Source organism: Paralichthys olivaceus, chromosome 4, assembly GCF_024713975.1.
Source record: "Paralichthys olivaceus isolate ysfri-2021 chromosome 4, ASM2471397v2, whole genome shotgun sequence".
In the NCBI taxonomy this organism is placed as follows: Eukaryota; Metazoa; Chordata; class Actinopteri; order Pleuronectiformes; family Paralichthyidae; genus Paralichthys; species Paralichthys olivaceus.
Genome location: NC_091096.1, coordinates 16,017,376 through 16,044,644, shown reverse-complemented (window position 1 = coordinate 16,044,644; position 27,269 = coordinate 16,017,376). Strand labels below are relative to the sequence as shown.

Below are 27,269 nucleotides of genomic sequence, written 5' to 3'. Positions count from 1 at the left end.
AAGAAAGCATGGCCCATAGCTATGAAGGAGTTTCCTTGTTTCATTTTTAACAGCTAAAAATGTTCCTCCTCTGGTCCTGCACTACACTGCACACAAATGATAACAACTGTGTGTGGATTTGTGTGTGTGTTTCTCTGCATGGGCGTGTGTGTTGGCGGCAGAGTATGTGCTGCATGTGTGAGTGTGTGCCATCCACGAGTAGACCCTTGCATGTGACGAGTGTGTGTGCGTCAGTGTCTTGTAGCGGTGCACAGTCGAAGGGAGATCAAACAGTCAATCAATTACCTTGAGAGGGCTCCAGTGGCTGTGACAGAAAGGAGGAGGCTAAATATCCAGGATCAAATACTCTGCTCTGCCTGTCACATAATGAGGCGGCCTCACCAGGCTCAGACGACACATGTAAAACGGTCAAACACAGGGCGAGGGTGAGACGCCGCTCTGAAACTCTGCCTTGACCTGAGCAAAGAGCGCAGCTTTCACCACAGACCTCGTTTCTCTACCTGTTCTGTGCTGCTTTGCAGTGAAACATCCTCATGGTGCTCAGTGTGTGTGTGTGTGTGTGTATGTGTGCGTGTGTGTGTTGCCTTACCTCAAGGTCATAACGGTCATCATTCTACTTTCTACAATTGCAGTAGTAATGTCGGTTAAGCCTGCCATATAATTATAAACATATTGTTAAAGTAAAGAGAAATGTTCCCTGTATTTCCCTCGACAATACTCAGCATTATGGAACTCACCATAACATCATTATTGCATTTACAATAAATGAGGACATTATTGCACTTAGGCTAAACTTCATTAGATTAATGTGATTACAATAAACCTGTTAAAATTGGCACATGCAACTTAATTGATTCATAGTCAACGCAAGAAAGCACACAAGAAATGCACAACGTTCTTTATTTGCAACGTTTGACCAATTAAATACAAGATACAAGGTGTAATTAAAGTCATGAAAATGGAAGAGCTCGCTGCCTGTTAGAGTCTACTTTAACAATACATGAAATCAATGGGCCATAAAGAAAAAAAAATCTGCTTATGAGTTAAAAACTTTCTCAGCGAGGGACTAAAGCTGAGGATAAGTAGTTCTCACTGACTGTTTATGGGTTCACTTTACACAGGGGATACAGCCAGATGACACCTCATCGATCCCCACATCTTTTTAAGATATTACTTTGATTTGTGGCATAGCTGAGGTAATTCTGTGTGTGTGTGTCTTTAGCGGCCAGTGAAGCCTGGCATTCGGGTCCCTCCTCTAAATCAGTGGTCACATCTCAGCTTTGACAACATCCATTAAGTTCGACACACTTTGGCCATTAAATGAAGAGTGGACGTAAGCTGTTAAAGGCCTATTTAAGCCAATGTGAGAGTGGGTTTATGTCTTTATGTGTGAGCGTTGTCTGGGTGGAGGAAGGGGGGGGGGGCTGGACTTCATCTCAAAGCCTGCACCGTATAGAGGGGTGGATCCAGAGTCCAGAGTCATTGGAGGGGCACCGTTTCATCTGCATATTGGCACAGAGACGCCCCCCTGGTGACCCCGAACGGCGATGGGATAGGGTGGAGAGGCTGGCGGCGTTCCGCAGGAGTTCACCGCCAGTTCAGGGTGAACGAGAGAGCGCTGCACCATTGATCGCTTCTGCGGGAGGAGAAGGGGAAAAAAGGACAAAACAGAAGTAAAAACACTAGTGAAGGAGAGACTGTTGAGATGCGGAAAACATGGAGGAGGAGGAGGAGGAGGTGGAAAAAGATCAGAGTGCCTCAAATTGGATATAAATGATAGATTAGAGGTGTGAGAGGGCTGTGTCTCTGTTTTCCAGGGATGGGTGTTATGTTGAGCCCTACATAGGTAGCACAGTCACTGAGAGTGCCGGGTTATTGACTCCCATGATTGCCAGGCCAGTAAATTTGACCCAAGGCACTGGCTGCAGTCTGGTTGCTATATAGCGTGCAGCGCAGTCCCTTATCTCCGAGTTATCGAGAACCCTACATACTCGTGCACACAAATTACACACAAGCAAAACACACTGCCAGCAACTGAACCCAAATCCACTCTCAGGCCCAAGACCCCGCACTTGCCCTCGGTCTCAGGATCATACACACAAACACACACACACGTACGAACAGCATCTCCATTAATGTGTCCAGGCAGGGGTCAATCTAATAAACATGGGGTCAGTGCAGTGGTCATCAGAGGCCTGTCTATGGTGAGGGAGCCTTTAAGGTGCCTCCTAATTGTATCCCTGCAGCCTTCTAGTCTAGCTTTTATAGTTGTGACAATGTACCAAGGGGAGGAGAGTGGAAGAAAAGAAGGAATGCAAAAAAAAACTGAATAAAGGAGCAGGGGTAAAGCGGTATCTCTAATGTATGACTGATTTGAAGGGTCATGGTTTTCAACCCTTTTCTGCTGGGACCAGATGTTTTCAGGCAACCCTGTGCATAATCTTTGTTTTAATCCTCACAAGGAAATTGCAGGGATCCATTTTACTGTTCTTATCTTACAAACAAATGCAGGTCCCACCAAAAAAAGTGAAGTGTGCAAATAAAGATTAAAAAAAGAAAACTCATTCCTGCCAAGCTTGTATTCACTCATCCCTCGGACTGTAAACACATGTAAATTTTTTCTTAGATCCATCTATCAAGGGATGAAACTCTTAATATCTTCTTGCGGCAAACCTATTCTCCCTTAGGGGAAACAAGAGGCCACCTCAATATGGCTTCTCAAGTCCAGTTACAGTTGTGTTGCTAAGCAGCTGAGCTTCTAGCCAGCGGCAGCAGAAACAAGCCATTATCTGTTGGCGCTGAATGGTTAGCAAGCGGGAGCAGAAATGAGTCGGGCAGCAGCTGCAGACATGATCTATCCTCATCACAGACGCTCCGATGCAGAGCCGAGGTGTTCTATAGCAGGAGAAACCGCCGCCGAGTTTAAGCTATCGTTCTAAAAAGCTGCTGCGTGACACCGTAACCCTGAGCAACCTGAGGCGCATGTACCACATTTCAAGCACCAGTGTGACCCCAACTTGGGAACTGGCTAACCTGGAAGAAGGTCAGAGGGAAACCCGGCACTGCTGCCTACCCCCCCGCCACTGCCAGACCACCTGATATGTTCACTGGTTTCCTCTCTTCTGCTCATGTCTTGCCTTTCCTCAATCGGCCCTTTAGAATGAATGACAACCGCTCCACTGGTTTCACTTAGTGCACCCATTGTACATAACTCTGGTTTTGTTGGAAGGCCTGAGATGGAAAGAGGGGACATGCAGTGGTGTTGATTATCAGGTGTCCACTTGGATAACATAATAAGGCTGTCCCATTGGACTTACAGGTCATAGGCTGTCATGGCTCTCATGCAGAAAGTCTTTGGCTTGCAGGGGGAGATTCAATGCATCGTGGAAGTGGTGAACCTGAAGAGACTACACTATCTTATCTTTTATCTTTGTGTTACGGAGTTACATTTTTAATTATCTTCGAATATCCACATGCACTTCCTTTGCCTGCAGCTTGACAGCTCATGTTGTGTGTGTTTCTTTCAAATGTAGGCACTGAGAGACACGAGCTGACCTCCTGGATGAGTTTCATCTCCATCTTCAGGTTCTTCAGTGACGTCCTGGAGGCAAAAGAGGACGAAGAGGCGGAGGAGACCTCCAACATTGTCACCACACGCAGCAGCTCCCTCAAAAACAAACACCAGGATTTGTAGAGGACCAACAACAATGATATGGAACAAGAGGACAGAGGAGGAGGGGGACGGCACCGGATCAGAGGGGGGGAAGTGTAAAAAGGGAGGCTAAGGTTCCAGATCCTCTCTGCTATTTCTTTCTCTTTCTCTCTTTTGCTCTCTCCCCGTAACCTCCATCTTTCCCTCTCAGTCTCAGCACAGTGTCATTTCTCCCTTCCAGCTTTCCCTGGCTCTGCACACACACACAGCCTTGTTGTTGTAAGAGACGAGAGTGCAGGGTCACTGTGTATACATCACAATACCGTTTTGCATTACTTCTAGATGAGCGCAACTGTCAAAGCAATATGGGCCCGAGTGTTAGCGCTTCCCGTGGGCTGTGGCCTGGCTGCGGGTACGGGCCACGGCAGCAGAGATTAAGGCTGACAGGCGCTGTGCACAATGCACTGTGGTGCACCTCTAATTGTCCTGACATCAGCCTGAACTGAGCTAATGCCCCTCCTGCCCTGCAGTCTGCACTGCTCAGTCTCTCCCTCTTCCCCCCGCTCCTAAAGCCTGGACCGCGTATCCAGGAATCGGCTCCTGCTGTCGGGAATCTCCTGCTAAAATTCAACAACATTTTGACCTGGCAAATCCATATCTGCATTCTTTTTTTTCAGCTAAAACCCAACACAAATGTTTTCAGCAAGAGTGAACACACACACACACACACACACACACACACACACACACACACATTTAACTGGTGACCATTTGATTTATTAAGAAAAGGTGTTATTATGACTTCTTCATTCTCTTGACTGACTTTTTACCTTCAGTTCAGTGTGGTCCTCACCTGTGTCATTTATTTCTGGGATTGCAGTGTTTAAAAGTAGGATCTCTTTTTTATTTTTATTACTATTTTTTATTTTTAACTTGGAGCAACATTTGACTGCAACGCCTCATCCACAAATTAGATTTTTTTTCTTTGATATTAAAGCATTATTCCTCATGTTTACTTTAGAATATCCGAGGGTTTGATTTGTAAAAGTGTGCAGAGTCCACCTCTCTGTGTTTATTATAAATATATATCACTTTTTTCCCACTACTTTTATAGCCTTGAAATTGATGTCTCCGGGTGATTGAATGTGATGAAACAAATAAAACAAACACAACCTGTGCTGAGTGTGGAAAAAAATCAGGACACTGAGCATATTTAAAATCACTTAAAGTCAAGCATCAAAATGGGTTTGAGGGATATCTCATTTTAACAGGAGCCAGAAGTCAGCTCACAACACTCATAAAGCTCAATATATCGCCTTACACATGTCAGGAAATCCAAGATTTCAATATTATTCTAAGCCTGAATGATATTTCCTTAGATGTTGGAGAAATGTAACATATCTATTTTTTCCCCTGTTTTTTTCCTCTCCACCAAAGTACTCTTCATATGTACTTAGAAGTGACAAAGTCAGCTCCCTGCTCAGCTGCACATAATCTGACTATGTGACACAAACATGATAAAAAAAATTTCCATAAGGCTTGTGTGTTTTATAAACCACTCAAGGCTTAATGGAATACATCCCTAATGTGTCGTGACATTAGTAAAAACTCAAACCCAATTCAAAATCGTATGATACCTTAGACACATCCTCAAATGTGTTCTTTAAAAAAAACTTCAACTAGTTAGTATTATTAAAGTGATACACTATGAATCCTTGCCCAGTGTGTGTGTGTGTGTGTGTGTGTGTGTGTTTTAAGGCTTTTGTGGATTATCTTCCTGCTGTAATGAGACAACTGTGGCTGATGGTTTCGGGCCTAATTTTCTTTTAATTTGATTCACATGTCTCCAGGTTTCAGCAAAGAAGTTAGTTTATTATTTGATTTGATGAGTTTCATTTCGAGATGCTGTTGCTCATCTTTCTGCTTTTCAGCTACAATCAGTTCATTTTTCACTCCGTAATTTGTATATTGTTGCCTTAAGAATAAACAAGACTCTGCTCTGCTGGGTTTTTTTCTCTAATAATAATAATAATAATATAACAAGCCATATATGAATGGAACTAAAGATGTAAGAGCAGCCAGGATGCAAAGCACAGTCTGCAAATAAAAGGGGACTAATTTTGCCAATTGCTCTTGAAGACATTTTTTGCAGATGTTTTGTGTGTGTGTGTGTGTGTGTGTGTGTGTGTGTGTGTGTGTTGTGTGTGTTGTGTGTGATTGTGGTTCAAGAAACACACCTTTTTTGTTTTATCGCAGCAGCACAAGCCTTTGAATTTGATGAAACCGAGAGTCCTGCCAGCTCCCTTTTTTAAAAATACATTCTCAGAAACGTTTCTCTTTTGATCCACTTCAACTGTCTTTAATAATGATTTGACTTTTTTTCTGCAGCACAGTAATCACTCTGCTTTTACATGATTGGTTTCTCTTTTTTTGTAATTATCCCATTAAACCTGTCGAAGGAAATAAAAACAACTTTTTCATTGAAAAAAAAAAAAGCTCCACATTTTCCTATTTCATTATTGATTGTTTTATTATTAACACTATTTATTTCCCCAGGCTTTAATTGCAAACCATCAGATTTGGATTGGATGGTTTTATTTTAGAATTGTATTTTATTTTTCTAGTGGGCAGAGGTAGACTGTGTCGGGTTTTTGCTTGTGAGGACGAAAGTCTGAAGTGAGTGCAGCGGGACGAGAGGTGGAGAAGTGGCCCGTGTGTCATCCTCTCACGTGACGTCTATGAAGTCCATACCACCTGATTTAGTTTTCCTGCCAAAATGACAGTTTTAACTTTCTCAAACTGTCAAAAGAACTCATTTAACTGTATTTGCAGCGCTGCTTTTTAAAGTGAAAGCTGGAGATAGACGTTGTGAGAGCTGCCCCATGCAGGTCAGGCTGCTCTGAGCCACGTCTCTTCAGTGATTATATCGATGCTGAGAAGTGTGTCAAAAGGAACACAAACTATAAACAGTGATTCCCCTCTTTTTGGTCATTAATTTTAGCAAAGTGACCCCCTCCTCTCTCTCTCCTCTCTCTCACACACACACACTCAGCGTGGTTTTACAGCATCATTTGTTTTCACACGGTGAAACCGATCAGGTCATTAAACGCCCCCTCAATAAATCTTTAGAAACCTTTTCCATTAACCCCCGAACAACAAGTGGAACCAGGCGAGTCCCCCTCACACCGTGTCAGGCCGCTGATTAAAGGGAGGCATTCAATCACACACACTCACACACACTTACAAGTGGATAGACTCAACTTTCTTGTCTTAAAAATGGATTCACGGGCTGCTTTGTATTTACAATCTCCGTGATTCTGAGACAGAAAATCCAACATTGCGGAGAATATTCGGAGTTTAATTAAATAACCTGCCTTCAATTAACACCTCTAGGCACTTAGCATCACATGCAGACGACTAATAAATAAATAAATAATATTTCGAACCAATAATGATTATTTTTGTATGCCTTGAGACTCGTTCACTATATCTGTTGAACGTTTAAAAGTTGTGTAAAGTATGTTTGGGTAGAATATGAGCCTCCGTTTGCACAAGAAGAAAAACCCACGTGTGTGGAGTTTCAGCTGAATTTGGATCTTTCTGATCATTCATCTTTAAGTGATTATCATTCAGACTGATCACTCATGCTGTCTCCTCTGGTGCTTTAAAGCTGTGTCTGTTTCCTAAAAACTCCCCCCCCCCACCCCACCCCACCCTCTCTCTCTCAAAAAAAAAAGCAGAACCTGTCTGATTAGTCTTGTCTCTTCAACTCTCTGGAAGTTAGCTCCTGCAGCGTGTGAATGTATAATAGGTATGACTGATTTGATTATAGGTTTCTCTCTCCCAGCTATTGTCGTCAACTCTCAGTGTACAGACAGTTACAGACAAATCCTCGTAGGATCATAGAGGAGGAAAAAAAACTGTAAAGCTTTATAGGATGATATCCTGCCAAATGGAAATGGAGGGGGGGCATTTGCTGTAATTTCAGGTTATTTTCCTTTTGGGTGGGTGGGATAGGGTGGGGTCCTTGACATGAAGAAAAAAAAAGTTGGGGACCCCCCTCCCTCCCGATAAGCTGCCACCACAGCCTGATATTTCAATTTTTTTTTTTACTTAAAGAGAGTTGTTTTCACGCTTGCTTGCCCCTCTCTGATATGGAGGCCATGCGTGCAGAAGATGAACTCTCTGCAAAAAGGAACCAGGCAAAGTTGGAATGTCACCCCCCACTCTACCCCTCAATGCACACACACACACACACAAACACACACACACACACACACACTCCTTCAACACTCCTCTGGCGGATCACTGTCAGATCACTATTTGCATAATTATATGCTCAGCTCAGAAGAGAAAACTAACCCCCAAATTTTACGGGTCAGCTGGCTGCAACAATCAATGTTTTATCGGGTATACTAAAGGGAGAGAGAGAGAAAATATCTTCAACAATCATGGTGGAGGAACTCTCTCTCTCTTTCTCTCTTTCTCTCCCTTCCATCAATTCAATTACTTTATTGGCATGACTGCTTATCAGAAACAATATTTCCAAAGCAGTTTTAAAAAATGTAAATTCACCTTTGTCTCCAAAAACAACCAACTAACCAACCTTCCTCCCTCCCTCTCTTTCTCTTTCTCTCTCTCTCTCTCTTTCTGCGTGAGCAAATACTTTTTCATCTATTGACTGAGAGAGAGAGAGAGAGTATCTGGCTTAAGCTCTGGATGTGCATTCAAGATTGTATCCCTTCTTCTTCCCTCGTTCCTTTCCGCCTATTCTGCCCCTCTCCCCCCTCTCTCTCTCTATAGGCTACTGTGTTTTCTCTCCTCAGAAGAAGAGCTGTTTAATATAAGGCCTGCATGTGCACCACAGAGCACACAACTCAACTGGTTTCGTTAGACATCATTACATATTCATTGACTTGCAGAGAAAACCATTTAATCCAGTGGAAACAACTCCTCTCCCTCTATTCTAATGAGGACCCAGACAACACTTTGGGGGCCTCACACGTCACATTTAGGGGAGAGAGTGTGACTGTGTGGGCTTTATTGTGCAGGGCCAGGACGCAGAGATCTGCACGCACGGGCACAGGTGTTGCACTTCTCCTCATAGAAACATGGACATTTTCTTCACTCAATCCAACCGGTCGAGGCAGATGGTCGCCCACACTGAGTTTCTCCCCGTTAAAAGGTGGGAACTGTTGAGTTCTCTATTATATTGTAAAGTTTCAACCTTAAACCTTGAGATCATTTAAAATTGAAACTATTGAATTAAAAATGCATTGTATAGGATGCTTTCATTTAGTTTAAAGTCTCTGCATCAACAGAAAAGTCAGAAATATTATTGTCTATTAGTACAGAAAACCATGTCAGTAAACGTTTTGATGAGAAAATGCACTTTACGTACAAAACTTGCATGCACACGCAGAAAATGGTGACATGGGATGATCCACTATTCCTCTTCCTTTGCTCTCACCTGTCTTATAGGCTAATATGTGAAAAACTACTCTTACAACCATGCAGCGGAAATATGGAGAGCAAACCGACCACAACCCTCAGTCATTGCTCCCTGGGTAATTCTCAGAGGATGCCTCCAGAGATCAGTCAACAGGACATAGAAGTAGGCTGAAGTTCAACATAATAGAAAAATATTGCCGGAATATTCGTTTGCTGTTTTATTTCCTGGACTTTGCTGTCTAGTACTCGTGAGTAGCCACCACACCGGCACCGTGGCCCAATGTGTGGTGCGTGCTCGAGGATCCTGGCATGAACGCTCGGATGGTGGGACAGCTGTTGGCAGAGCCGTTTTACGGTGTTCAGTCCATTTGGCTTTAATAGCAGCTTTCAGGCGGACCGCTACTCTCTCCCCTCACCGCCCCCTCAATTACACCTCCTCTGATACTGTGCTGGCCTGAAGACTCCTGCAGTAAAAGAACACCCTCTGAAATGCAACACCACACTTAAAGAATGGGCTCTGAATTTTAAGATTTTTTTTAATGGGGGGGGCAAACAAGTGATAAAGGAGGGAGGAAAGAAAGTGTAACACAGATCATTGGTCTGTAGTTTAACAGCCCACCGACGACTCAGGAGAGACAACTGGTCACCTAGTCCTGATGACTGACGGAGGAGATGAAGGGGCTCCAGCTACAGGCCTGTGATCGTGGCCTTAATGTGTTATTCAGCGCTTTGTAATTTGTAAAAAACTTCAAATATCACTTTGGCAAATGCCAATTTTAATTGCACGTGTGTGTGTGTGTGTGTGTGCTTTGTGTGTGTGTTACAATATAACAACAATATACACAGGAAAAGTTGAAGATGAGAGTAAATGTGCTGCACAGTTCTCACTCATCTGTCCTGCTTTAAACTTAATTTACTATTTTAGATTTACGTTATTATTTACGGTTTATTTTTCATTATATAACCACTTGGATGCAAGTTTTTATCCCATTGATTTAAATGCTAATCATATTGTTAAAGGTGTAGCACAGGACCAATATTTTATTAAATAGTCAAATTCATAAGAACTTAATTGTTGTTTTTTTTGCTATATGAATTATTGGTATATAACTGTTATTTTCATGATAATACCGAAATAATATCCAACTATTGTAATTATATAAATGACGTAAGATAAATAACACAATACAATGAAACCTACATTTTTTCTGAACATTCTTTGATATAATTGGATATAATTAAAAACAACAACTGCACTATTTAAATTAAAAAAATAAATCGAAAAAGGGAGTGATTGTAGTACTCGTGAAATAATTATTGATTAAACGAAAATAATAAATAGCTAGATAAATACATAAATACATATTTATACGCAGTTTTCTGGTATTTTATTTTTGCCTCATGTGTTCTCATAGTCTTCTAAAAGTTTGTGCAAAGTTAATCTGAAAAGAGAAGTGAGATTTCCAATAAGATGAGACTCATATAAACCTTTGTATTTGTCCTAACAACAGCTGCACAAGTGAATTGTCTACGAGGAGCAGAAATCAAGTGCACTTTCTTATTTCAGGCGAACATTATAAATCGAATGAGAATGACTGTGTACGACACAATTTTTTTTTTTGCACTTTAAGTGAATAAATAATTAGGTATTTCCACAAATCCTTATAGTAGAATCCTCCAGGAATCAATATCGCACTGGAGCTGGAAACATATCGATTAGTTGGCGTTGAGAGACGAGGCCTTGACTTCCACTGAAAAAAAAGTCTTTCAGCGAATCATCAGCTACAGAGATTTTCTTTTATCCCTTTTTAAAATATTTTTCTTATAAACGCAGAAAGATATTAAATCTGACAGAGTGTCAAATGATTACATTTTCTGTTTTTTAGTGTTCACCTCTTTAATCGATTTTATTAATTTACATATTTATTGCAGAATAATAATAAGCGATAACTTCAGTGATAGCAGGGAAATACACATTACCTTTTAAAAGTTGCCCTAAATTTCAGTATTTATCTTTTTACATTCACAGAAATAAAAACACAATGGTCCTGTTCTTTCTGCGGTGTATCTCCTGCACCATATACACTTCTCTTTTGGGTTTAAAATGTCTGAGGGGAAAAAAAGAAAAACCACACAGTGCAATGCGATATTAAATCACACATTATAGATGAGTTTCATCATGTGGACGCAGCCCTCCGAGGATAAACACGACGGTGCGTGGGGTGAGAATAAGATCCAAGTTATTATTACTGAGGGAGCGGCCTTTAACTGGCAGCACCCCGGCCTCCATCCTCATTACATCCAGCCCAAAAAGAAGATGAAGGTCTAAATGAAGTTATTGCCATCCAATGAACTCAAATTAGCTGGGCCACACCATGACAGACAGCTCGCGTGGAGAGAGAGGGGAGATAGTGGGAGAGAGGGGGGGGGGCTTGGAGGGATATAGGTGGTGGGATTGGCAGGTGTATGTTTTGATGTGCATTTCATGGTTTGCAGGGCCTCTTAAGTGAACCCGGTCTCATTTTGAATCTCCGTGGTTAAGCGAGTTAATATAGTGTTATTAAAGGGGGGCCTGCAGTCACCTTGCAGCCTCGCTCCTGTGATGCACGCTGCTCCCTCCCACCCACCCCGACGGCTTTAAGGACTTTGTTCCCCATCCGTTTCGTTTCTTTATCAACCATTCAAATATAACGTTTCTCTGCGCTGCCACGCCACAATCTCTCCATCCGGTTGAATGGCTTTTCTTTCTTGTCGCCGAGGTCCTCCTCATTGTGTTTGGCTACCTGAGTCAGCAGGGAGGATGAAAAGAGGGGGAGAGAGAGGGAGGGAGGAAGGGGTAGTTTGACATGCAGGCAGGGAGACAGGGGCGATGATAGGCGAGGGGGGGAGCTGTGAGGAGTTGAGTGAATTTACCTGCTCCTCCGGTGGCGTGTGTGTGTGTGTGTGAGTGTGTGTGAAGTTAACAACACAGCGGCCAACTCTACTTTATTGCTGTTTATCCCCGCAGCAAAAGCTGTCAGGTGGTGACAGATTGGCAGCATCTCTAATCAGTGCCCTCCTCGCTCCTCTCTGAGATCCCCCTCTCCACTCACTCACTCCTGATCTCCCACAAATGGACTGTTACTAATGGCATTTATTCTTTGTGTAAAACTTTTTACTTATAATATTCAGACAACATCTCGAAATGTGTAATTTCATAGGTTGTTCACATTATTTAATTATTAATATTGAATGTTCCATTGACTCTTTTGGACGTTTAGACATTAATGAGAATAAAACCAAAAAAAAGTTAATATCGACACAATTTTCAACATCGTTTCTAATATAGTGAACTTTACAACAAAATGTATAAAATGCAACTAAAACTGAGAATTCTTTATTTTCTTCAAGAACTATTTCAGGCTGTTTACAAAAAACATCAAATTGAAAGTAAAATACTTTCTATATTCTACAGTCTGTAAATCTAAATGCATTTCATGACACTGGAGTGCAAAAAAAAGATAATTCCATTCCATACCATTGTGACATTTTATTTTATCTGAAATTACAAAATATAAATGTTTTTTATGGATGGAAAAATTACATTAAGCACTGTTTCCTTTGATCGTGGTGAGATCAAAAGCACATTGTTTACGTCAAGGACCATTTACATCCACAGCTATATATTCAAATATCAATATTTATGGTTTTATTTGAACGCTCTAATAAATTATCAAAGTTGTGCTTTAGCCTCTAAACTTTCGACCCTCCTTTTGTCCGTGGATTTTTTTAAATAAACGAAGACCACACGTCTTCTGTGTCTGTTTGGGTGGAAGGCTTTGATATTTTCACTCACACACGGATAAATGGAGGCTGTCAAATAAATCAGCGAGCCCAAGGACTTCAAGTGGGTGGAAAAAATCTTTAGGAAAAAAAAAAATAAAACAGGAAATCCAGCCTGAACTGACCGGGTCTCATATATACAGTTCCCCGAAATAACAGTGAACTCAGGGCTGTATTTCACTCAGCCTTCAGTGGGATCGGTGCTTATCTCGCCAACACAGCGCCGCTGACCTGTAGGCTGCAGCATCAGAGGTGTGTGTTTGTGTTAAGGTGTTAACCTGTCAGGGGGGACTTGTTAGGACTTTAACTCCGACTGCTGGCGGTCTCCAGACGTCCGGGGGTGGCATCGATTTGAAACTTGTCCTGTCTAATTTGATGATAACATCCAGCCTCGCCCCCGCCGCAGCACCATGGACAGCGCACTGTCTTGACCTTGCCTCGCTATCAAATTACCCCCCTCGTCTGGGCCACGGTGGTGAGAGAGCCCGGCACCAAGTTACTATATAGGCAGAGAGAGAGAGAGAGAGAGAGATGGAGGGAGAGACAGACAGACAGGCAGAGAGAGAGAGAGATTTGCTTTTTCCACCAAAAGACAAATCTCCTGTGAAGCCAGCACTCCCTTCCTCTCTGTAATACTGTGGTAAATCAGCAAGAGGCTGCACGGTTTACATTGGCCGCTGCGCTGACCGTCTATGTAAACAACACTCACACAAAGACTTCATTATTTTATGTCTTATTATTATTTTTATCGTTTAAGAGCTTGTCCGCACTCTGCACGACTTCCCACAGTTTCATACTCAACTTAAACTCCGCTCTGTTCACTGGTTTTCAAACTGACCACATTTGATCCAATGATATAAAAGTTGAGGATCACATATACTCTTAAAACAATATTCTCCAGTTGTAGAGGAAGTGTTCAAATCCTTTTACTGAAAAGTAGCTGCAATTCACTGTATAAAAACAACTCCATTAAATCCTGCACTGAAAATGTCATTTAAAGCAGATGAGTACTGTTTGAAAATGTCCTCAAAGTAAAACTGATGATTTTGTGAGTGTTGCTATTATATATAATATCACTACATCACTATTACTGATGCATTAAGGTTTAAGTAGCATTTCACTGCTGCAGCTATGGAGCCTTCCATGCAATATGCTCCTGGCTCTGTGTAGCATTGCATCATATTTCACAAGTTTTTGTATATAAAAAATATTAATATGTTAACTGAGTAAAAAGTACAGTTTGCCGAGTTGCACTCCACTAATGTCTTTTTCTAATGGACAACTTCAAAAGTTGAGTTTGTGAAAGTGTGTAAAGCATCGCTCAGAGCATGTTCTTGCAGGTTAAAGTTGCATTTGCGAAGCAGACTGAAAGATTTCATCCTCTTTCACAGAGCAGACATCACTCCAGAAACCCAGCAGAACACACTATGTGCACGTCTGGTGGAATACACGTGCATGCAAATAGATTGTAAGCAAACAAGCAGTTTCTGTGTTTCTCCTTTTTATTTTGCAAATCTCCTCAGAATAGTTGCACCCTATCAGCTGCTGCGCATACTGTGGTTACAAGTTGATTTGAGGACCAGCATGTCTAAAGTTTGAGAGAGAGCCCGAGGCAGTGACGGGAGGAGGATTTAGTGGTGGAGAAAGAGAGATGGAGAGAGAAAGAGAGAGAGAGGGAGTCTGTTTGATGGAGCTCTACAGCTTTGAGACAGCTTGTTAATTAAAACCCCGAGAGATGAGGCTCTGCAGCCACCGTCCATATCACAGCACTGCTAACTATACTGACAGCAAGTTACTTAACAAGCGAGCGCCTCAATCCCATATACCTTTTTTATCACGAGCAAGCAGTGAGATATTTTAATTCGTTAAAATCCCACTGTGCCGCTGAAATATCTTGTTTTCTACTTAAGGAAACTATGACAAACCTCCGTATTCTCTGTCATTCCATGGATAGAGCCCAAATGGCTGCTTATGCCTCAAAATCCACACGCCAGCTTAAATGTGGCAAATTCGATTAAGGAGGGAAAGAAAGGAGTGTCAAAAAAAAGAGTGAATTAGTCTCGACATAGGTTGGGTGGTATTAAATTCTTAGCTTTATATTCAGGCGTTGGAATTATTTCCAGAATCAAAGTAGCTTGCGATTTCAGGGAGGCAGATATGCCTCAGTGCAGATACAAAGAGGCAGCAGCATTAAGTCAAAAACAAAGAGGCTGCAGCGTGTGCGTGCGTGTGTGTGTGTGTGTGTGTGTGTTTGTGTGTGCATGTGTGTTTTTTGGTGAATGCGTTTTCTGATCATTTTCAATCGAGGTCATCTTAAGCTTTGTCCCCATGCATTATTCCACCTTAATTGAACCCGCAACCCGCCCTTTGCCAGCGGGATTTCTGAGCTCTATATGCATGCGTGAGATGATGGCTTGTTAAGTCGAGGAAAAACAAATACCAAGAGAGTCTTACTCAAGCACTCAAAAATGTATGATGGGCCCACAAAAAATAATTGAAATCCTGCTTCCCTAATAACGTGTTGGACCAAACTCGTGTAAATAGCACAAGAGAAGAGGAGACGTGGGCTGTGAGGTAAAACCTGACTGGGTTTCTTTTTTTCTTCTTCTGGGGGGCTGCAGGTGGAGAGGAGAGACCCCCGTATACAGTACAAGCAAACCTGCTGTGCCACACCACCCAGGACCCGACGGGGGAGGCTGTGCGCGTGCGTGTGTGCGTTTGTGTGTAGTACAGCTCAATCAACAATGAAACATTGTCTGTTGTAAGATTGTCCTGTGAACTTGAAGTGACCCTATGAAGTGTGAGGTATATCATTTACTCAGGTCTACTATAAATACACTGTTTAAACAAGTTTGACTCCCTTTAAAATATTCCACATGTAATAAATCGATCGACTCTATACACAGCAGCCTGCTAGAGTTTTATTTGTGCTTTAAATGTCTTCATTTGAGGAATAAAAGAGGCCATATTGATGAGAAAAGTCCAAAAACCATAGCCTTGCACATGCACTGGGCTCATCTTAAATCATCTGGATCTGTGCTGTGATGTGTGTGACAAACTAAAGATGATTCAAATATGTACAAATACTCAGAAATCAACGCAGCTATCGACAAAAAAACTCTAAAATAATGTAAGCCTCATTGGGACGTTAATTTACTCTTCACAAACACACACACGTCTTTAAATAAATCACCTCAGATTAAAAAGGCATTTTACATGATTGTGGCTCAAGTTAACAACTCGGTTTTGAAATAAAAACGTGTATGCGCGCGTGTGTGTGTGTGTGTGTGTGTTCTAAGGCCACTGCCTGCACCTGATGTGTTTGCGGCTGGTCTGGGGCCACGGCGCTTTTTAAGACAGCTGTAAAAGCCTCTCCAAGTCTCCAGCACATTCATCAACGTCTCACACGGACAAGCTGCTATTTAGTGAAAGTGTAACTGCAGCAGTATATTTTAAAGCAGAGTGGACCACTCAGCAAACAATACAACGCTTTTGCTCGTACCCTCATCTAAAACAGATTATAAAGTCACACATCAGGGGACACACACATACACACATATTGCTGCAATAATATTATAAAGTTGCAAAATTATATTTGCAGATTAATTTTCGTTAATTGTATTATTTTTTAATGTAAGTTCTAGCCTCTGTTCTCCATTATTACAGCAGCAGTTCCCACACACATCGCGTGTCATGATAGTTAACAGCTCATAATAAAGATTTTTATTTGCTAAATATTTATGCTGTGTGGATGTTGGATAATCGATATAATGTCATTGTTGCATCAGATTAAGTGTGTGCATGTGTGTTTTAATTACTGAGACGTTTATTTGAAAATGGATCATTCAAGTCCTCCCTTTCAACATTTAAATTTGATTCAGTGCACATGTTCTGCAACGTTACATTGCTAAGACAAACAATTAATTATCCGAAGCTCAAATATTGCGCGATAGTCTGTGTTATTATGGGTTTGCATTAAAATTAAATGCATTACTGCTCGCGTGGTTTTAATCGGCACAGCTTAGCAAAACCAACACAAAAAAATCACAGTCGACATATAGGATGGAGCAATTATAAAACTCCCTCCACTGTTCACAGCGGTGGGGATTTATACGTTATATTCATTACAGTCGTTTGCGGCAGCTGAAAATGTCTTGGTTTAAAAAAATGGCTCATGGAAACGCAGCTCGGTGCGGAGAGCTGAGAGCACTGAGAGGAGAGAGCGAGGAGAGGGAGAGGGTATGAGGCGGTGCTTGTGTCAGAGGGTCCCACAACGCAGAGCGCCATCTAGCAAACAAAGGTAGAAACAATAACAGGGTCTGAGGGAGAGAGGGAGAGAGAGACTGTCTTTACGCACACGGCGCGCACAGGGGCGCAGAGGGACGCCACAACAAAGCGCAGCGGTTTAGCGCCTTTAAAACACCAAAAACTTTGTGTATCATGCACGACATATAGCCTGATCCCGTGCCGTGCCGTGCTATGCAGGCGTACCATTTGCACTAGACTAACACACGACCCATTGTAAAGTCTGATGCTTTTAAAAAAAAGAAATTATTTTATTATTTCCCACCAGGGTTATATTTTAATGAGCATCCGAGGGGTCAAACCAGCGGATCAGTCGTCCAGCTGAAAATTGGGAGAAGTTTTAATGTCACAGTGGGTGAGGGAGGGTGAGGGCAGCTTGTGACTCCCCCCACTTGACAAAAATCAATCGATACTATCGCTCTCAAGCTCCATCACAGCGTTTTACTGGGGATGCGTGTGCGTGTGTGTGGCACAAGCAAACAATACATCTTCTGTCGAGTACATAGTTGCAAATCAATTTTATAGTATTAAACAGTATGTCTGCTGAGAGGTGTTAAGAGGAGTGGTTTGACCAGATAGAATAAAAACACTGGGGGAGGAAAAGTGCAGGGATGGCGTGTGTGTGTGTGCGTGTGTGAAATGGTCAGTAACATGTTTCCACTCGCTGTGATCCCCCCCTCCTCCTCCTCACACCGCAGACCACTGTCTCAAATAAACACACAGAAGTAAGTTGTCCTCCCTTGACCATCATTACTGATGCTGGCAGAGCAATAACAGCAAGTCGTTACATACAATATCAGCAGTAATAATAATGATAACAGCTGAGGTATAAGAGCCTGATGGCACAAACACTATTAGTGCAGCAATCAATGCTGCATGTGGAATGTTCAAGCTACCGTGTGTTTCATTTAATTTCTACTTACTATAGTGCACAACTGAACTTATTATCATGTATTTATCTTGTACATGAATAAGTGTTTTTATGATTTGATTGTCTCCACCCAGGTCAAATTATCAAATAAAAAAAATCCTTTGTTGTTGCTGGTTTTTTATGAAGCTAAAATGAATCTAAATTCCCAATTCGGACACGTCAGTTAAACATGACATTGAAGTGTAATAATACTAAAGACAGCGTGTGAGTGATTAGTCGGCTTTTGCAGTGATATATGAACCGAGGTGTCAGGGGCAAAAATTCTCATATTCGTTATCTTGTCACTCGCTGCTCGACAACTAGCAATTTGTGACAATTTTTTGGTTCGCTCGAGGCTTTCAATAACCACCACCCCCCCCTCTCTCTCACACACACACACACACACACTGCTCCTGTGAGAATAAAGTTTATCCTGGACGGGCACACGCATAACTGGACCACTAATGCAGTTTTATAGAAATAATTAGAATGGAATTGTGACTCCTTCCACTCTAATTTTATGATGACATGTGTGTGTGTGTGTGTGTGTGTGTGTGTGTGTGTGTGTGTGTGTGTGTGTGTGTGTGTGTGTGTGTGTGATAATAAATTGACGGATTTATTGATTGATGTGGAAGTATTTGTAAAATATTTATATTTACTACATGTGACATAATCTTCTATTTTGCACAATGTGGCAGATGGTGATTTTCTTTCATAAAAGCTTTAAAGAATGACACAATCTCTACATAAAATATACAGAATAAAAGTTTTCATTATTAATAATAATGGAACGTTTTTGACGTTTCCCTGCATGATTTTCACTGTCATTCATGCAATTTGGAGCACACATACTTTATATTTATACTCTTTCTAATGTTCGCTCTTTCTTTTTCCAGTAGAAGTAAATCCTTGACATTCTGCACTATTTACAAAAACTTGAAAATTATAGCTTTGCTGCTTCCATGGCAAACCTCTGGTTCTATGAGGAAACCTTTGAGAAGGGTTCTCTGAGTCTCCTCACCACTGCAGTGCTGTAAACTTCACCGCGAGACTAAGTGAACATGCTGCACATCAGCGGCACTGAAGGAACGTTCTGACCACTGCACTGGCCTCTTCACTTGAATCCATCCACCATTGAATTGGCACAAATCAGAGGAAAGGGAGAACTTTGGAAAGCCTAACTCTTTTGTGCACCTAAACCTCTGTGATCCACACTCTGGACCCCATGCACGTCTTATTTTTGTGCAGCATGTTCTGCAGGCCATGCATAACACTGAGGACCCACCTGTCCTCCTCAGACACCCCCCGCCATGCGTGGAAAGGAAAGTGAAGATGTGACGGGGCACATTATTTGAAGTATGACGAGCTTTGTGGTTTTTTTCATTCCCCCCCTCGCCTCAAATATACACCCGCTTTCAAATAAGCCTCTTTGGCAATCCCATGCCGACCCCCCTCCCCAACACACACACACACCCCCTGCCACCTTGACATGAATGGACGACTGACCTTTAGGGCCGTGTCCACTCTGCGGTCCAGTTTTTATCCAAATAAGCCCCCCCGCCTCATATGGTGCCAGCGATTCTTCACTGATATCATCAGCGGATGCAAATGAATTTGGAAGGGGGGGGGGCTGCAGGAGTGGAGGGGGTGGTATGGGTGGTGGTGGTGGTGGTGTAGTCATGGACAAAATACCACACTGGTTGTAGAATGCTGCATTTGGAGAGATGGGAATATTGAAGACCCCGCCACCAGAACCATCCCTGAATTCAATATTGCAGAAAAAAAGAAATACACCTTCCTATTCCAGAAATCTTGACTGTGAAATACCAGCGAGAAAAAAAGAATCGCCATTCAAATGAGATGCGTTTATTTCTGCATGGCCTTTGAAGAGAGGAGAGGGGTCGTGTCACTCAAACGAAGGAAAGGGCCACTCCGCTCTAACCCCCCTCCTATTTGCTCTCCCTCTCTCCCACCCTTCCCCTCTTCTCGTCTCCCGCGCCGACCGACCCCCACTGCACTTCTTGCGCACGCACGCACACGCACATATAGCACGCTGGCTTTGGGGGCGACACAGAGGCTAGATTAGAGCTTTGCTCCTTTAACAAGGGAGAGGAGGCACTTCTATAATCACAGCGGCGGTATGTGGGGCCACAAAGAGTTTGCAACCAGGGGGCGACTGGTCTTTCTGTAGAGTGGTCCAAGCCCTGGGCGAGCCAGAGGAACGTATCTATCCAACAGCATTACCACGATCCAAAAACACAGTGGTTATGGTAAGTATAAGAGGTTATTAACCCACAGAGCGCAGGGAAGGGCCACTTCTAAATTTTCAAACAAAAAACATGGCATGGCTCGATTCAAGACAATTCCGCACGTTAACATGACCAGAGCACAGAGCGAGTGATCAAATCTGTATCTAGTACGTAAAGAAACACATCCCTTGTTCCTTGGTGGTGTTTTGGAGTTGTGTTTCTGCACGACTATACCTCCATCTCCTCCCTCAGTCCCTTTCTTTACGCACAGCAGTGTAATATGGACATACAAATTTGATGGATGGTGCTGAGTAAGATGGAAAAGAGACACGTATTTATCAACATGGCGCGTGTCCTCTGAGGTGAGATAAAGAGAGAGAGAGAGAGAGAGAGAGAGAGAACCAAGCATGGATAGACTAAAGGGAGTCAATGGGAAACCTTACCACTGTCAGGGGCTCAGTTCTCAGTGACACAGATGAAAAATACCCTTCAATGCATCGTTCCAGTAAATCATAATACACCTACAGTATGCAGCAGCTAAACACAACAATATGATAGATAGATAGATAGATAGATAGATAGATAGATAGATAGATAGATAATTGTCATATTCATGAAATAATTTACTAAGTATCTGCAAAAATGCACCCAGGATATTTTTTTTACTAAATATACTGAACCTATAGACTACAGTAATATAACTGCATTAGTCTACTGGCCACATTATTAGCAAATGACACTTTTGCATGTGTTTTAGTGGCGAGGCTGGATACCTGTTGTAAAGCTTACCAATGCATTGTCAGTGGATAATATAGCAGAGGACTACAGAGGTTATAGGCTCAGTGGATTATATCTTTACAAGCATTATTCTGCCTGAGTGACTGGCTGAAAAAACCCCAGCACAGCCCAGCTACAACAAAGATTGGTCAGGCATGAATGCGGCCTGTGTGTTTTGTCTATTAATCCATCAAACCGTGAAGTGGGCGCTATTTGAGCTTTATACTTTTGATGAGAATTTTAAGTTGTTTCTTTTTTCTCTCGGTCTTAAAAGTAAACTTCAGAGTTGTTTAAAAAAAGAAAACGTAACATGCAAATAAAGTGGACTGGCCAGAACTTTTTTTTGTGTATATTTTCCTTTTTTGCATATAATGCAGAGAAAATGGGTCACCAATAAATTCTGCCTCAGCATTTGATGTAATTGCAACAAAACGCTGCTGAGTAAAAAATTGAGGAGCTCGCTGACTGTGGTGACACACACAAACACACACACACACACCATCTGGAGAGTATTAGAAAGAGAAGCCGTAAATATTGCTGAAAAGCCCAGGCGTTATCAGGTATGTAAGCCCAGGCCTTACTGCATGGCCTCCCATATGTTGACATAATCAACACTGTTGGGGTGTCTATTAAAAACGTATTTAACTTTAATAAATGAACACACTGATCAGAAAAAAGACAATTCAATTTGTTTGTGATATCCCTGTGACTGTTTACACTATTATTATGGGATGAACCGCTGCAGGGCTCATGGGATGTTAGTGCTGAGGTTGCTTCTCTGCGTTTGGACCAGAAGCAACAGGTTAAGTGATTTCAGCTCCAACTTTTCCCTTCCCCTCCTCCCAACTTTCATCAACAGCTAATGATTATTCACACAGACGTTTGTTATTATCAAGTCGCTTTGTCTTCTATCATGGCATCACTTTGCACGCTGACAAACACACAAATACACACGCACACACACATCCTGCCAAACTTCACTGGAGAAATTGGGAGTTCCTCTTGACCTGCAAACAATCTGTTACATCCGATTCACGCTTTCCCCTTTAAAACCAAGCATTTCCTCTCCGAACATCCAAGTCTCTCTATTTTTTCTCTGGTAGGTGTAGTGTAATTTATTCCACGCAGGATTCATGTTCCATACACACACACACACACACACACACACGCATGCAAACACATATATCCACGTACTCTTCGTATAAAGTCTAACAAGTGAGAAAGAACTCTCTGGAGTTTAATGCCACGTGCTGATTAATTTATTGTTGATGACAAGCGCGCACACACACTCTTCCAGTCACACACACACGGACACACGTCCATCCTCTTTCACTTTTTAGGTATATATAACCCTCCTCCCCTTTCTCTCACACTTCTCCCTCTCTTTCTCTCTCACTCCCCCTGGCTTTATCCGTTTCAGTCCAAGGAACACACAAGAACACTGTGCAAAAGACACACAAAGACACACACACACACACACACACAGGGGAGAAGAAGAGACAGAGCGAGAGAGAGAGGGAGCGTCAAAAAGAGCCTTACTTTTTTTCTTTTCCTGCCGTGAATCTTCATCCATCCGTCGCTGACAGAGTTTGACTTGATCCAAAGCGTCGCCTCCTCCTCCTCAGCGCTAAAAAACACTCGCGTGGTCGCGCGCTTTAATTAATATATTTCTGGGCCGCGTCCCGCACTCAGAAGCTTTGCAGAGGGAAGAGGAGTGCAGATTGAGACATATTGAGCCCGCTTTAAAAAGGATCATTTCATCATGTGGGAGGTTGGGACACACAAAGTTTGGACCCGTGACTGGCATTCCGGAGAGACATGCATATTTTAAAAACAACAAAGCAAGACAGAGACCGGGGGCCCCGGGGTGGGAGGGGAGAAAAACTTGGAAAGAAGTTACTATCAGATGAACAGCTGTCATTGTTGGGTAAAGACTGGAGCGCGTATTAGGATATAGTCATCTGAGAAATAAAGGAGGTTGTCCAAGAAATGTCAGTGGTGTCTCTGTTTTACTTTTACGCATTTTACGCGTTTGAATTTATCCCAAAAAATAGGTCTCATCCTGAAAATAATAGTTGTGAATAATTTGTAAAGGCCACTAATGCAAAAACACACCTTAAACTTTTCAACCGTGAAAGATTTTGAATTTACTGCTTTTGTTCTTCTAGTGAAATACTTAGTTTATCCTACGGCTTTTGGAGAACAATAATAAAGGATTAATAAAGGATTTTAAAGATAAAACATTTTCGGCAAATGTTCAAACCTAAAAACCCAACCTCCGTGTAAAAATGTTTGAATATTGTTGAAATTGAATAATCAACCTTCTCACAAATGTAGAGGCTGTATTATTTTTCCATCCTCAAATATCTAATTAAAAGCAGTTAAGGTTGCGATCTTAAACGTCTCTACTTCTATTTTGTCAAGTCACACACAATTGTATCCCTCCCAAGTAAAGCCTGTGTGCTTAGCGCTGTCACTTCTGCACAGCTTTTACAACATCACCCCCTCCTCTCTCTCTCTGTGTTTTACTGGAAGGGGTTCTCTCTTGTGCACGGGGTCCATTCGTGCACAGAAAAAAGCATGAGTGGAGAAGGCATAAATAAAAATGTGTTGGCTGTGACGAGAGATCTGTCCGCTGGAAATGAAGGGCCAGGGGGAAGAAGACAAAGGGGTAAAATGCATGCAGTGGTGTAGAGCTGGATATCTCTGTTAGTTGTCAGCGTTTAGTCCATGGCTGTGGAATGCTAATGAGTGAGGTCTCTCTCCCTTTCTCTCTCTCTTTCTCTCTCAATCCCCCCTCTCCTCCTATTCCCCTCTCACCCTCCATCCCCGCCCCTCTGTCTCCCTCTCTTTCTCTCTCTCTCTCTCTCTCTCTCTCTCTCTCTCTCTCTCGGGGAGAAAAATCGGATCGATAGCTGACCCGATGGTTTTGGCCAATGCTTTATTTATCTGGCCAGGCAATGATATTATCAGCCTTGAACGTTATATACAGCAGACGTCTTCCTAAATCAACACAAAAGGATCCGCTTACACAGCGATCCGGGCTTTCTCACAACCACCTCTCCCTCTCTCTCGCTCTCCCTCGGCCGGTAGCGCGCGCACACACGCGTACGTACGCTTGGTGGATACACGCTTTTACGCACGGGCATGCAATGAACGCGCCCGCACACATACATACAGAGGGACCTCACACGTATGTATAAAAAACCCTGCTGCCTATACAGTTGCGACAATCATTGGAAACTTGGGTGTGCGCACAGAGACACGCGCATTGGGAGGCGCCCCTGGGATGCACCCCCTTATGTTACATTCACACCCAGGGATAGTTTATACCCTGCAGGGCTGGATTTGATCCATGAAGGTTGTCTATAAGGTCCGTGGACAGATCTCAGAGCAGTTTGTTGTAATCATAAGATGTGCCTCTCTTCATTGACTGTCTGCAGCCAATACAACATGAAACTCGGGCTGTTTGCTCAGATATAACACGCACATCTCACGGGAATCCATTTAGTTTTTGGACATGTGTCCTCCCCTGTATGTATACCGTTCCCAGCCATTTTGCAGGCTCGTGTGGATGATGTGCGGGGCAGACGAGCGGCGCGCAGCACTTGTTGTCTGCTGCTGTCATCATTTTTACGCACAAGACAATATGAGAAATAAGCCGTGTCATACTTCACAGGGCCCCCCATTCATACGCGGAGCAGCTATTTGGAAATTGTTATTGTCTCAAACAACAGTATTTGTCAAATGTGACCGGGGAAACCAGGCTACTCTAAGTGAAATGAAGTGACGTGTAACGCCAATAGGACATTTCCACCGCTGCATAAAAACCCATTGGCTTGCATTGAGGGGTTTTTGGAGAAATAGGTTCGCTGACAACTTGGGATAATAAATGTTTCGCTTTCAGACAGATATCTCAAACGTGAAATCGCACCCAGCTGCTTGTGTAAAGCAAACAAATAGCCCCCTCGTGTTAGGAGTCCTCCACTTGTGGTTTGATGAATGAAACCAGACAAAGGTAAATGGTTATTTAACTCATTTCGTAGTAACACTCTGGTAACCGGAGTTTCCGAAATTACAGACACAAATGGGGCCTATAGTGTGCCACATATCCATCTCCTTTACCCACCGCAGCCACTGTCCAACCTGACGGTGCATTTACTCTGCACTTTGTTCCTCATCCATTTCCCTTTATTTGATTCACTATGAGCACTAATCATGTTGTCATCACATCAGAGGATGATAAACGTCTGGCTGAAAAAATAAAATAAAAATAAAGATGACATTTGAAGCTTATTGTTTCAACATTTGAAGTGTTGCGTAACGCACTAATTTGAGCTTCTGTCAGAGTGGAGACAGTGGAATATGGTCCACAGCCTAAATAGAAAATATCACTTTTCCTAGAGTCCTCCTGTGCTTTGCTTGTATCGCCTGTACAGAAATCGTTAATTAGGAACACATGCCACAATTTCACGTGTTTTTGAACTATTGCTTTATATAGCCTGTAGTGTAACGATTGTGTAACAGAATGCTCTCAACGAGAGGATAAAAGATAGTTGCACTGGAGGGATTTAGAATACATTATGTGGAGACAACTGGCTGAAAGCTGCGTTTAATAACCCAGCAAACAATTTAGGCCAGATCTGCACAAAACAACACGGACCTGGGCTGTTTGTGATGATGGCCACGGTGAGGCCATATTCATCTTCCTTCAAAAAAACAAACATTTATTCTCACACGCTGCCCAGGAAAATATAAGAAGCAGACAAACACGCTAAATAATTAGTGAGCGTCAGTAATTGTCTGTTTTAGAGTTTGATTGTTTTGTGTCTGTTTATGTATTTTAATATAATATAAATTCCGCATATTGTGGCTCCAGCGTGACGCAGAGAAAGGCCCCAGTTTATTCTGCAACTTGCACCTGACCTCTGGCTGATGGGGGATTATTTTACACCATAAGGAGAAAAAAACATCAACGAGATAACCTGAAGAAATATCACATTCGTGTTTTTGTAGTAAGCAACACCAAGGCTGCGTGACAACTGACCCGCTGCTGCACACTGCGCAGACTGGAGGGCTAACAGGTACAATATGTCACATTAATCACGAGAGTAAAAAACTGTGTTCTTGTGAGGGAGAGAGAGCATCTGAGGACAACCTGACGCACAGACCCATAGCATCACTCCAGCATCAGCGCCCACTATAATGAATGCCTTAATACTGTAGCGTCTGAACAAGACAAGGCAACGCAAACAAATAACCCACGGGCACAGATTCCCCTCCCCCTCTATCCTACAAGGCAGATAACAAATATGGCGTTATGAAATTCAGCCTTTGCTATACATGCAGTTCTGCTCCTGTCCTCCTGTCTCTCGCGCAGAGGAAGATGTGTGCAATATGGCGCACAAGCAACACGTCCGATGATGAAGAGGGGACGACTAACAGGCAAATGTAATAATTGTCACACCGAAACCCCATTTTCTCCTTCTTCATAACGCCCTCCAGTTTATCACATTTTAGCACTGGAAGGTGTGTGTGTGTGTGTGTGTGTGTGTAACGCAGTAACGACAGGGATGGATGGATCCAGGTCCATAACTGGGCTTCGTCATTTGCGTGAGTGTATGGAGACACAAAAAGAGGGGACGAACACACACACACACGCACACACATACACACACACACACGCACGCACGCACGCACGCGCACACTGAGACGGACCAATGCAAGGACAGAAACTCCATGTAACCCATCTAACACATTGAGGACTTATCGATGTACTCATTACACTCTGAATGTATCAGGCAAAACCAAGGCCACATCTCTTTCTGTCTTTTCCTCACACACACACACACACACGCACACACGCACACGTTTCTCCTCTAAATTGTGTCTGCACTGCCTCCCTCCATAGTCTCTCTACCTCTCTCTCTCGTTCCTCCTCTCCATTCCCACACAATGCATCACACTCGGTGTTCCTATCGACTGGCTTACATGCTGTAAAATACATTTTCCAGATTGATCACGCATATCACAGCAGCTTTGCAGCGGGGCCTAACCCTTTTGCCAAACGACGCCCACATCAATACCGAGCCATGCACTATCA

The 27,269-nt window shown here is 42.6% G+C and overlaps 1 protein-coding gene and 1 long non-coding RNA gene across 5 annotated transcripts in view; one reads left to right on the top strand and one right to left on the bottom strand.

Annotated features, from left to right (window-relative positions):
* Positions 1-5,779, top strand: part of arb2a (ARB2 cotranscriptional regulator A) — a 150,384-nt gene extending 144,605 nt beyond the window's left edge. For all 4 annotated transcript variants that reach the window (XM_069523913.1, XM_069523914.1, XM_069523916.1 and 1 more), the window contains exon 11: positions 3,534-5,779. In XM_069523913.1, coding sequence (XP_069380014.1) covers positions 3,534-3,694 — 161 coding nt within the window. In that variant the 3' untranslated portion in view covers positions 3,695-5,779. The remainder of the gene's footprint in view (positions 1-3,533) is intronic.
* LOC109643081 (uncharacterized) lies at positions 884-23,950 on the bottom strand. The gene is made up of 2 exons (XR_002203715.2): positions 22,706-23,950; positions 884-1,636 (listed from the first exon to the last, which is right to left on the bottom strand). It is a non-coding gene; the product is annotated as an uncharacterized lncRNA (long non-coding RNA).
* Positions 23,951-27,269: the final 3,319 nt, after the last annotated feature.